Source organism: Panthera leo, chromosome D3 (genome assembly GCF_018350215.1).
Source record: "Panthera leo isolate Ple1 chromosome D3, P.leo_Ple1_pat1.1, whole genome shotgun sequence".
In the NCBI taxonomy this organism is placed as follows: Eukaryota; Metazoa; Chordata; class Mammalia; order Carnivora; family Felidae; genus Panthera; species Panthera leo.
The window spans coordinates 94,286,579-94,300,390 of record NC_056690.1 but is presented as its reverse complement, the minus strand read 5'-3'; the positions used below and the strand labels follow the sequence as shown (position 1 = coordinate 94,300,390).

At 40.6% G+C, this 13,812-nt stretch overlaps 1 protein-coding gene across 1 annotated transcript in view; it reads right to left on the bottom strand.

Moving 5' to 3' along the window:
- The window catches only part of ADNP2 (ADNP homeobox 2), a 31,591-nt gene that overhangs the window by 6,330 nt on the left and 11,449 nt on the right, over positions 1 to 13,812 (bottom strand). Inside the window, 1 exon segment of the mRNA XM_042910200.1 lies at positions 3,057 to 3,146. Within this exon segment, the coding sequence (XP_042766134.1) occupies positions 3,057 to 3,146 (90 nt within the window).

Sequence of the window (13,812 nt, the reverse complement as noted above, 5' to 3'; positions counted from 1 at the left end):
AATGTATACAGTTGTTGAACCACTGTGTACATCTGAAACTAACATTATACATCAACTATACTTGACTAGTACAATTTTTTTAGCATTTTTAATTTTTATCTTTTATATATATATGTGTGTGTGTATATATACATATATGTATTTTATTTTAGAGAGAGAACACGCATACGTGCAAGCAGGGGGAGGGGCAGAAGGAGAGAAAGAGAGAATCTCAAGCAGGAGCCACACTCAGCTTGGAGCCTCACACAGGCTCAATCCCACAACCCCGCGATAATGACCTAAGCCAAAATAAAGAGTTGGACCCTCCACTGACAGCCACCCAGGTGCCCCTAGAATTTTTTATTTTTAAGTAACCTCCACACCCAATGTGGTGCTCAAACTTACAACCACGAGATCAAGAGCCTCATGGTCTACCAACTGAGGCAGCCAGGAGCCCCAATAATACATTTTTTAAATGGTGTGTTTTATACTTAATGAAATAGCATAGTGAAAAACCAGTTAATGAAAATTACAGTCAATGAAAGAGCCAAAAGAAATTACTAACAACTGCACGTTACTATACATTAATGTTGAACAGATCTTTGGATTAGGGAAAGATTTCTTAAATATGAAAACATAAACATAATCCATAAAAAAAAAAAAACTGATAAACTGGACTCCATCAAAGTAAGAAAGCTTTTGCTCCGTGAAAGACACTGTTGGGGTGCCTAGGTGGCTCAGTCAGTTAAGTGTCCGACTTTGGCTCAGGTCATGATCTCTCGGTTTGTGACTTCAAGCCCTGCGTCGGGCTCTGTGCTGACAGCTCAGAGCCTGGAGCCTACTTCAGATTCTGTGCCTCCCTCTCTCTCTGCCTCTCAAAAGTGGAAGGGAGGGAAGGAGGGAGGGAGGAAGGAAGGAAATGAAAGAAATACACTGTTTAAAATATAAAAAGACAAGCCACAGGCTAGGAGACAATATTTGCAAACCTCACACCTAATAAAGGACTTATATCCAGAATACATGTTGTAGACATGTTCAAGTCCCAATAAGAAAAAAATAACCCAAATTTTAGAAAATGGGTAAAAGACTTTTACACTACCGGAGGGCATCCAGCTGCCAAATATACACATGAAAAGATGCTCAACATCATTAGTCACTAGGTAAATGCAAATTAAAACCAGAAAAGGTACCACTACAACCCTACTAGAATGGAAAATAAGTGGATAAAACCATAAGCACCATAAATGAGACAGAATTGAGGCTAGCTTGCGTGCACAGTAACTAGACCCCCCCCCCCCCCCATCACAGAGGGAAAGCAAAATGGTATAGCCACTTTGGAAAACAGTGTGGCATCTGTCATAAAGATAAATATGTACTTCTTTATCATATACAATCCAGCAATCTCAAGCCTAGGCACTAGGCACTAGGCAAGAGAAATGAAAGTCTACGTTCCCATAACAGCCCCCTGCGGAAGCTCTGGGGTGAATACCACTGGGGAACACGGGGAGTGGAGACCTGGGCCCTACTGGCAACAGAGGAAGAAAAATGACCAAGGACAGATGCAGAGGACGGAGTGAGGCATCTAGGTGCTGGCAGAAACCCCTGCCCTGGACAGCGCACCGTCTCCCTGTCAGGCTGCTTCCTCAGGTCTTGCACTGAGCTCCGTCACGTGACGGGACCTTAGCACGTCTCTCTCCCCAAAACCCGAATGTCTAACAAATCTCTTTTTTCTGAGCCCCTGAAGACCTCACTGTAGCACAAGCCACAGAATCAATCCAGCATGACTGCACATTTCTGCCACCTTAGGAACAGGAATAAGGCCCTGAGCTAGCAGACAGCACAGCCTCTGCCACACCAGGCTTTGGTGGCTTTTCTGAACATGGTGTCTAGTCAACAAATCCAAACACCACTATTTCATACGGATTTAACACGTTATGCCTGGGCTCTATTCACCCCAACAAAAACATACACACCTTGAGGAAAAAACCTAACTTGTACCTCTTTGTATTAGGCACTCAGAAAGTTTTACCTACTTTGTAGCAGGTTTCAAAAAGTGTTTCTTGATGAAAAGCATATAATTATATATTACAGTGCATGTTGCGTTATAGGATCTTCTGAGCATTTGGAAGACAGAAATCAGTGAGATGTAAGAAAAGATTCATGAAGTCAAGGTCTTCAAAGCAAGGCGTATCTGAACAGCCATATGCTGTTCCAAGCAGGAGAATTACCAAGTCAAAGTGGTTTCAAGGCACCTTGTGTCTGATGGTAGAGAGGGAAGTGTTGGGTCAAGGAGGGCAGGAGACCAACAGGTGTGACACAAGACAGGCAGAAAAGTGGAACTGAGAACAGTTGACAACAGAAATGTTGATACAGAAAATTGTGACAGAACAATGATTGACTAGTGATAGGAAAAGTTTATTTAAAGTCAAAAGTCCTGGGGAGCCTGGGTGGCTCAGTCAGTTAAGTGTCCGACTTCAGCTCAGGTCATGATCTCGCGGTCTGTGGGTTGGAGCCCCGCACTGGGCTCTGTGCTGGGACAGGCTGAGCATGACAGTGAGGAAGATGCTAATGTTATCGATGGCTGGATAGTAGGAAAGGGTTTCCAGAAAACACTTTAATAAGGAGAATTTAGCTTGAATCTGCTTGGGTTTGGTCTCAAATTATTATAAATTGTATTCCTCAACTAAAAGATCCGTATTTTTAAATTGTAAGCTTTCAACTTTAAATTTCTGAAACCAGGATGTACTTTCATCACACATAATGTCATGGCATTTCTTTTTACTCAGAATAGTTAGAAACCAAGGCCCTTCTTATATGAGTAGCATCTTATGATCAAGGACAAATAACAGTTTCACTACATCACTTTTTCAACTTTATGTACAGAAACCTCTCAAAGCATCAATGATTCTATATTATAAAGCATTTCACTTTCTCCTGCTCCTTCCCTGAGTGTTTCCATTTACGCCTCTCCCCCTCACTCATCAGCAATCCCAACACATGTGATGTTCCTCAAAAGTAAACTGAAACTTACCCCCAGCTTCTGAGGAAACATAAAAATCAAATACAAAAATACATACCACTTTCTTTCCAGAAGGTTCCCAGAGAGAAATATCTCCCCATGATGTGTTAAAAAAGTACTTCTCTCCTGGATCAAAGCCTTTAAGGTCCTTTTAAAAAGGGAGAAAAAGAGAGACCATTAAGCAATTTCAGAAGATAAATAACCTGAAGGGATTACTTAGCACCTAAGAAATCCGCGTGGGAAAGTGAAATGAAAATGTAGCCCATGAGCAAACTGCAGCCATAAAGCACAAGAACAGAGGAAAAGGCTGAAATAATCCAATTAAATATTAAAGTCTTAACGATCTTTTGAAAAAAAATATTTTATTTTTTTAATTTACATCCAAGTTAGTTAGCACATAGTGCAGCAATGATTTCAGTAGATTCCTTAATGCCCCTCACCCATTTAGCCCATCACCCCTCCCACAACCCTTCCAGTAACCTGTTCGTTCTCCATATTTAAGAGTCTCTTATGTTTTGTCCCCTTCCGTTTTTAGTTTCCCTTCCCTTGTGTTCATCTGTTCTGTGTCTTAAAGTCCTCATATGAGTGAAGTCATATATTTGTTTTTTTCTGACTAATTTCGCTTAGCATAATACCCTCTAATTCCATCCACGTAGTTGCAAATGGCAAGATTCCATTCTTTTTGATTGCCGAGTAATACTCCATTGTGTATATATACCACATCTCTTTTATCCATTCATCCAGTGACAGACATTTGGGCTCTTTCCATACTTTGGCTATCGGTGATAGTGCTGCTGTAAACATTGGCATGCACGTGCCCCTTCGAAACAGCATACCTGTGTCCCTTGGATAAATACCTAGTAGTGCAATTGCTGGGTCACAGGGTGAAAAATTTTTTTAACATTTATTTTTGAGAGAGACAGAGAATGAGCAGGGAAGAGGCAGAGAGAGAGAGGAGACACAGAATCTGAAGCTGTCAGCACAGAGCTCTGAGCTGTCAGCACAGAGACTGAGTTGGGGCTCGAGCTCACAAACTGCAAGATTATGACTTCAGCCCAAGTTGGACGCTTAATCGACTGAGCCACCCAAACACCCCTAAAAATTAAAGTTTTAAATTGTAGTTAAAAACTATAGTTTTATAAGAAATAAACAGATGAGATTTCCCACTAATGATTTTTATTTTTTAAGTTTATTTTGAGACAGCACAAGCATGGGTGGGGCAGAGGGAGATGGGGAAGGAGGATCTCGAACTCATGAACCCTGAGATTATGACCTGAGCCGAAGTTGGACACTTAACCGACTGAGCCACCCAGGCGTCCCCCTGCCCCCATAATTTTCAAAAAAGAGAAGCTCCATAAGCAAACACGGTCTTCTGTCAGGGGTGAGCACTTGGGAGGCTCCTGGGAGAGTATCAAGTAGGAGCTCCAAGTGTGTGCCTGACCAAGGACACCAGAGTCAGTATGGGGAGGACAGTGTGGACAAGGGTGCGGCCAACACAACAGAAGGGGGTGAGGAGACGGAGGGAGGGATGGGGATAGTGAGAACTGGACAACCAGATGCAACAGTGTTCACACTGAATCCTGCGTCAGATAAACCAAATATAAAACGTATCTGGAGGAAAACTGGAGAAGTCAGAATGTGGACTAGGTATCAGATGAGAAAGACAAGCGTTAACAACACCGAAAGATGCAGGAAACTGAAAAAGCATGATCAGTAAGAGAATATGAGCTCACTGTGGTAACGACTCTACTCACATAAGTGTTTGCACAAAGAAAGAGAAGGCTAAACAATAAGATGTCAGTAGCGGTAATCTCTGAATGGCAGAAATGTGGCATTTAAAATTTTATTTTCTAAAGAAAGGATTACCTCCATTTTCTAACTTTCCCAATTTACACTGCTGTTTTTACAATGATTAAAGATTATTTGTAATACAAAAAAGAATTAGTTAAGCCAGATAATAATATAATAGCTGTCTTCAAATGTACCTATGCTAATACACTGCTTACCAAGTCAATTCAGAACTAGAGAAAAGTGCAAATTCGTACAAAGATTTAAATTGGAAATAATGTATTCTGAGGTGATGACATATGTACAAGTAAAATGTATGACAACAATAACACAAAGGCTAGAATGGGAAATGAGAGCATAGTATTGATGTTTTTTTCGTTTAATCTTTATTTATTAAGTAATCTCTATACCCCATGTGGGACTAGAACTCACAACCCTGAGATCGAGTCACATTTTCTACCAACTGTGCCAGCCAGACACCCTTTGTAAGGTTCTTATATGTGGAGCAGTATTATATTAGAAGGTAAACAGGGGCGCCTGGGGGGCTCAGTTGCTTAGGCATCGGACTCTTGATTTCAGCTCAGGTCATGATCTCACAGTTCGTGAGTTCAAGCCTTGCATCAGGCTCCATGCTAACGGTGCGAAGCCTGCTTGGGATTCTCTGTCTCCCTCCCTCTCTGCCCCTCCCCTGCTTGTGCTCATGCTCGCATGCTCTCGCTCTCTCTCAAAAACAAATAAATAAACTTAAAAAAAAAAAAAAAGGTAAACAAAAACATACAGCTAATAAGCCAATAATGGGAGATAAAATGGAATCATAAAAACTGTTCAATCCAAAACAAAGCATAAGAATAAAAAAGGAAGCACAGAGAAGACAGTAAAAAGAAACAGTGACATGGGCAATTTGAACCCAACCATATCCATAACCACATTAAAGAACAAGAGCTGGAAACTTTTTCTAAAGTAAAAGCCAGATAACAAATATCTAGGGCTCTGCCAGCCATGCAGGCTCTCACACAACTATTCAGTGCCACCATCATACACAAAGGCAGCCATGAACACTAACAAGCATGGCTACGTTCCAAGACAGTTTATTTACAAAACAGACAGCAAGCCAGATTTGGCCCACGAAGCGTAGTTTGCCTACCCCTGGTCTAAATACTTAAATTAAGAGGCACAGAGTATCAGACTGGGTAAATAAAAACAAGATCCAATTAAATGCTATCTACACATTTTAAACGTTCATTTGAAACGTTGTTTTAAATGTTTATTTTTGAGAGAGAACAAGTGGGGGAGGGGCAGAGAGGGACGGAGACAGAGCATCTCCAGCAGACTTCGCACTGTCAGCAACAAGCCAACTTGGGGCTCAAAGTCAAACTCACAAACCAGGAGATCATGACCTGAGCCGAAATCAAGAGTCGTACACTTAACTGACTGAGCCACCAGGCGCCCCCAAAATTTCACTTTAAATACAAAGACAGACAGGTTAAAGGTAAAAAGATGGAAAGAGAGGTGTCATGCTATCACTAATCGAAAGAAAGCTGGAGGAATCACATTACCATCAAACAAAGCAGATTTCAGGGGGAGAAAAGAATATTAACATGGATAGAAGGTCACTTTGCAACAACAGGACAATTCATCAGCAGAACAAAGCAATCCTAAACGTGTATGTACTCAGAGAAAAGTACATGAGACAAAAACTGATTAAATTGAAAAGAGAAATAATCAAATCCAAAAATACAGTCGGAGACGTCAACACCCCCTCTTCTCTCAATGAGAGAATATAACAAATCCACAAAAATCAGGAAGGATAAGGATACACAGGACTGAACACAACCAACCACCTGACCACCTGACCAAACGCTAATAGAGCTCTCCAGCCAGTAACAGCAAATCCACATGAAACACTTACCAAGACAGAGCTTGTGCAGAGCCCTAAGTCTCAATAAATTTACAAGAATTAGAATAATTATAAAGTATATTCTCTAACCAAAGCAAAATTTAACAGAAATCTGTAACAAGAAATAATCTAGAAAATCCCCAAATTCTACAAACTAAACACCCTTTTAATTCATGGATCAAAGAAGAAATCATGAACAAAATTAGACAGCATTTCAAAACTGAATGAACGTAGAAACACGGTAAATCAAATGTGAAGGATACTTCTGCAATGCTCTCAAGGTACATTTATGGTGTTAGGTACTAAGAAAACAAAGGCCTAAAAATCAAGATCACCACGGCTCCTACAGATAAGAAATCATATGAACAACTTTATGTCGATAAATAGGACAACTTAAGTTGAAATGGATAAATTCCTTGAAAAAAGACCACCAAAGCTGGTTCAAAAAAAAAAAAAAAAAAAAAAAAAAAGGAGAAAGAGAAAGAGATGATACTTGATATCTAGTCAAGAAATTGAATTCAAAGTTAAAAACCTTCCCACAAATAAAACTCCAACTGCCGATGGCTTCATTGGGAATTCTAAGCATTTACAGAAAAAAATATTATCAATTCTACACTAAGTTCTTAAAGAGGAAGAAACAATTCCCAGTTCATTCCACAAGGCCAGCATTACCCTGACACCAAAACCAGACAAAAGATATTACAGACCATGTCACTCATGAACATAGATGGAAAAATCCTTAAGAAAAATTTTGCAAATCCATCCAACATATAAAAAGAACCAAGTGAGGCTCCTGGGTGGCTCAGGTCACGATCTCGCAGTTCGTGAGTTCTAGCCCCACATCGGACTCCCTGCAGACAGTGCGAAGCCTGCTTAGGATTCCTCCCCCCCCCCAAAATAAATAAATAAACTTAAAAAATGGGGCTAACAATCACACTGCATGGTAACATAATGAACATTCTTACTGCTATTTTAAGCTTCATTTCAATTTTTTTTTTTAATTCAATACCACCAAATGTTAAGGATACAACTGAAACCCTCACACACTATTTTTTTTTAATGTTTATTTATTTTTGAGACAGAGGGAGACAGAGCGCGAGTGGGGGAGGGGCAAAGAGAGAGGGAGACACAGAATCTGAAGCAGGCTCCAGGCTCTGAGCTGTCAGACCAGGCCCGATGCGGGGCTCAAACCCACGAACCGTGAGATCATGACCTGAGCCGAAGTCGGACACTTAACCAACTGAGCCACCCAGGTGCCCCCCTCACACACTATTATTAACAGGAGTGTGGAATCACACAACTACATAAAGGTCTGGCCGATTCCTATAAAACTAAACAAATAACCCCATAAACAGATGTCCACAAAAATACTTTTATAAGAACATTCATAAGAACCTTATTCACAATAACTAAAAACTAACAAGAGCCTAGGTGTCGAACGTCAGAAGGATCAATAAACTAATCCATCTAGGTAATGGAATACTGCAACCACACAGAACAATCTCTCACAGGAGCACACATAATTTCATTTACATAAAACTGTAGAATAGGCAAATCTAATCTATAGTACAAAATTTCAGAACAGTGGTAGTCAGTGGAGTGGGGCAGGGACTGACTGAAACAGGGCCAGAGGAAACTTTCTGGAGTGAAGGAATTGTCCTACATCTTGATGGAGACTCGTATTTCATGAAGATATGCACGTCACAAATCATCATCTGAAGACACTTTAGTGCATTTCACAGCATATGAATTCCCCACCCCCCAAATGCTGTAACAAACACTAAACTCTAGTGACACGTAAGCTGAGTGTTAAGGGTAAAATGTACTATTGCTGCAACATTCTTTGGAATGCATCAAAAAATAAGAATGATGGGCTAAAGACAAACACATAATTGTTTAATATATGGAATTATTCCTATATACATACAATTGTTTTACAGATGATGATTTTTATATATGCACACACACACACACACATATATTAATTTTGTAGAATTTAGGTAGATGAGCTTTCACTGTACAGTCCTTTCAACATCTCTGTGGGTTTAAATTTTTCATAAGAAAATACTGGAAAAGAGGGGCACCTGGGTGGCTCAGTCGGTTAAGCGTCCGATTTCAGCTCAGGTCACGATCTCGCGGTCCGTGAGTTCGAGCCCCGCATCAGGCTCTGGGCTGACGGCTCAGAGCCTGGAGCCTGCTTCCGATTCTATGTCTCCCTCTCTCTCTGCCCCTCCCCCGTTCATGCTCTGTCTCTCTCTGTCTCAAAAATAAATAAACGTTAAAAAAAAATTTTTTTTAAAGAAAATACTGGAAAAGAAAGAAACAGCAATGTTTTGTCACAGGAGGTAAGGGAGGAGAGTTTATTATTTTTTTAAATATTATTTATTGTCAAGTTGGCTTCCATCCAATACCCAGTGCTCATCCCAACAAGTGCCCTCCTCAATGCCCATCACCCACTTTCCCCTCTCCCCCACCCTGCATCAACCCTCAGTTTGTTCTCTGTATTTAAGAGTCTCTTATGGTTTGCCTCCCTCCCTCTGTAACTCTTTTTTTGCCCCTTCCCTTCCCCTCCCCCATGGTCTTCGGTTAAGTTTCTCAAGATCCACATATGAATGAAAACATATGGTATCTGTCTTTCTCTGACTATTTCACTTTAGCTTAATACCCTCCAGTTCCATCCACATTGCTGCAAATGGCAGGGTTTCATTCTTTCTCATTGCCGAGCAGTATTCCTTGTGTATATAAACCACATCTTCGGGGCGCCTGGGTGGCGCAGTCGGTTAAGCGTCCGACTTCAGCCAGGTCACGATCTCGCGGTCTGTGAGTTCGAGCCCCGCGTCAGGCTCTGGGCTGATGGCTCGGAGCCTGGAGCCTGTTTCCAATTCTGTGTGTCTCCCTCTCTCTCTGCCCCTCCCCCGTTCATGCTCTGTCTCTCTCTGTCCCAAAAATAAATAAAAAAACGTTGAAAAAAAAAATTAAAAACAAACAAAAAAACAAACAAAAAAAAACCCCACATCTTCTTTATCCATTCATCAGTTGATGGACATTTAGGCTCTTCCCATAATTTGGCTACTGTTGAAAGCACTGCTCTAAACATTGGGGTACATGTGCCCCTATGCATCAGCACTCCTGTATTCCTTGGGTAAATTCCTAGTAGTGCTATTGCTGGGTCAGAGGGTAGTTCTATTTTTAATTTTTTGAGGAACCTCCACACTGTTTTCCAGAGCGGCTACACCAGTTTGCATTCCCACCAACAGTGCAAGAGGGTTCCCGTTTCTCCACATCCTCACCAGCATCTGTTGTTTCTTGAGTTGTTAATTTTAGCCACTCTGACCCGAGTGAGGTGGTATCTCAGTGTGGCTTTGATTTGTATTTATGGGAGGAGAGTTTAAAGGAAGTGTTCTCCAATGCCAGGTGTGTGTGTGTGTGGGGGGGGGGGGGGGGGGGGGGGGAGAGCTAGTAAGAAAGAAAAAACAATTATTAGGAAATAAATGGATACTAACAATATTCCAATATATTTTTATAGATAAGATATAGAAACAACAGGTTAATAAGCTCTTAAACATCTACTTATACATATATAGGTCTCTTAAAGATTGGTATAGGGGTGGGCTCACAACATGACAATCTGTAACACTGGTTTAAATGTCAATTTAATCCAAGACTTGACCCACAGAAATGGCTACTCTGAACACAACAGCACAAACTTGATGCAGTGAAGAACCAAGAATAAGTACCTAAATAAACAGAAAGACATTCAATGTTCATGGGTAGGGATACTGTCAAGATGTCAATACTACCCAAAGTGATCTACAACACAATCCTTATCGAAATTCCAAGTCTCTTTTGCATAAATGGAAACCCAACCTTCAAATTCATATGGAACTGCAAGGGAACCCAAATAGCCAAAACAATATAGGAAGGAAGGAAGGAAGGAAGGAAGGAAGGAAGGAAGGAAGGAAGGAAGGAATTAATTGGAAGGCTCATACCTCCTGATTTCAAAACTTACCATAAAGCTACAGTAATGAACAGTATATGGGCACCTGGCTGGTTCAGTCTGTGGAGCATGATTCATGATCTCATGTAGCACCAGCATGAGGACAGACATACAGACCAATGGAACAGAACTGAAAGCCCAGAAATAAAACCCAAACATCCATGGCCAAATGATTTTTGACAAAGATGCCAAGTCCATTCAACGAGGGAAAAACAGTCTCTTCGATAAATGGTGCCAGGATAATGAATTTCCACAGGCATAAGAATGAAGTTGGACTCCTACTTCACACCACATACAAAAATTAATTCACAATGAATCAATGATCTAAACAGAAAGAAATACAACAATAAACCTCTTAGAAGAAAACATATAAAAGAATCTTCATGACTGGATTTGGCAATGGATTCTCTGATACAACATAAAAAGCACCAGCAACAATAAAAAAAGAAAAAAAAAGAAAGAAACTGAACTTTATCAAAATTTAAAACTTTTGTGCATTGGAAGATACTATCAAGAAAGTAAAAAGAAACCTACAGAATGGGAGAAAGTATCTGCAGATCATATTTAATAAGAGTTTAACAACCAGGAGAAAAGAACTGCAATTCAACAAGAGAAAGACAAATAATCCAATTGAAAACTGGGCAAAGGATTTAAACAGAAATCTCTAAAGAAGATCTACAAATGACTAGTGTCCGATTTCAGTTCAGGTCATGATCTCGCGGTTCGTGAGTTCAAGCCCCACATCAGGCTCACTGCTGTCAGCCTGTCTGTGTAGAGACCACTTCAGATCCTCTGTCCCCACCTCTCTGCCCCTCCCCTACTTGTGCTCTCCCAAAAATAAATTAAAAAAAAAAAAAAAAAAGAAGATATACAAATGGCCAAAAAGCACATGAAAGATGCTCACCCTTGTTAGCCACTAGAATGGTAAGGGAGGGAGAGAGAGAAAGGAATAGAAAAAGAGAGAAAGAGGACAAGGACGTGGATAAACTGGAAATCTCATACGCTGCTGGTAGGAATGTAAAAGGGTACAGCCTCTGTGGGAACAGTTTGGCAATTCCTCAAAAAGCTCAACATAAAATTATCACATGATCTAATAATTCTACTCCTAGGTATATACCCAAAAAACTGAAAACAGGGGCTCAAATAGATACTTGTAAGCCAAAGTTCACTGCAACGTCATTCACAACAGCTAACACATGGGACCAACCCAATGTCTACCAAGAGATGAACTGCTAAACAAAAAAGGTGTATTCACACAATGGATATGATTTAGCCATAAAAAGGACCAACATTTTGATACATGCTACAACATGGACTATGCTTAAAAACATTTACCTAAGTGAGATAAACCAGGCACAAAGGGACCAGTATTACAATTCCGCTTACATGACACATCTATAACAGGCAAACCCACGGAGATAGGGTAGATGAGAGGTCACCAGGGGCCGGGCTGGGGAGGACGGAGAGTTACTGTTTCATAATTAAAGTTTCTGTTTGAGGTGATGAAAATTTTGGAAACACAGTGGACCGTGAAACAACACAGGTTTGAACCATACAGGTCCACTTATACACACACTTTTTTCAATGAATATGCACATAGTACTGTAAATGTATTTTCTCATGATTTTTTTAACATTTTCTTTTCTCTAGCTTACTTTATTACAAGAACACAGTACATAATACATTCAACATACAACTGTTGGTGTTGACTTGTGATGTCAGTAAGGATTCTGGTCAACAGTGGACTATTAGTAGTTAAGTCTGGGGGGAGTCAAAAGTTATGCCCGGATTTGACCACGCAGAGGAAGGGAACTCAGTGCCCCCAACCCCCACAAAGGTCAGGAGTCAACTGCAGATACTGTGGATAGTTGCAAAACAGTGTAAATGTTATTAATACTGATGAAGTGTGTACGTAAAAGTGGGAAAAATGGCAAATTCTACGTTATATATGTTTTGCCATAATAAAAAACATCTTTAAATATCCTTGGAAGATTTAGGAGAAAAAAGAGGGCAAAATATTTCATTACTTACTTTACACGGATTATATGCTGAAATATTTTGAATATATTAGGTTAAGTAAACTAAATTATTAAATATAAAAAAAATCTGAGGTCTTAGAAAATACCAGTGAGAGCCAACTCCAAGGGCACAGGACTAGTGCAGCTGTATGGGACCCTGTGCTCAGAAAGGCCAGTGCTGGGGTTTAATGCTCTGTTGTCACCATCTTGAAATTGATAATTATTTTATCTTTGAATTTGTTTTGTAAAACCAAGTCTGATAGGACAATGGGGCACATGGTCCTACCTCCAATTTTCCTGGGGAAGAGTCTGTGCCTGCTCTCCACTCCTCATCCTGCAGTCATTCCCACTCTCATCAACACCACCTGGGGCAGTGACCAAGCTGTTAGGAAGTCCACATTCCATCATCACCTCCAGTGGGAGCCTGGCACAGACTCAGACAGGGGAGGGCTCAGGTGGGGACCTTGACCCCTGCCTGGATCCAGGTACCACAAGCACCCCAGCACAGAGGCTGCAACCCCTTGGGAGTTACTCACATGCCGTGGGTTGGGACAACAGGCCTATGGGCCAGCCCAAACCCACTTTTTTATTTTGTACACTGCCCTGTAAGTTACATCGCCAGCCCCTACTTTAACCAATCAAATGTTAACTTTCAAAAAAAAAATCAAGAGACTCCAATGAGTAGCAGGATTTAGATCTACTTTTAGAAAAGAAGATGAGGTTCTTGGAAAAGTCTATCTTCACTAAAGTTCATTTTTCTCATACAGGCTTTCAACAAGACTGTGTTGCCTAAAATCTGAAGTCCTAACTCTTGGGAAAGTACAGTCCCAGACACTCTGGAAATCAGAGAAGGTAGCATGACATCTCACTGAACTTGAAATGCTGGGTAAGGAAGAAGGAAGAATCATGACAGGTGTCCACTCCTTAGCTCCTCCAGTTTCCACTGCAGACTCTGCAAGCCTCACAGTTTTCCGCTAAATTCCCTTTGGCTCAAACTGGTCAGTGTTGGTTTCTATTGCTTGAAACCCAGATTCTAAATAGTATGGGGGATTAAGAATAAATGCATCTGACATGGAAAAGAATTATTAATATAAAATTCAGTGAAAGACAGAAA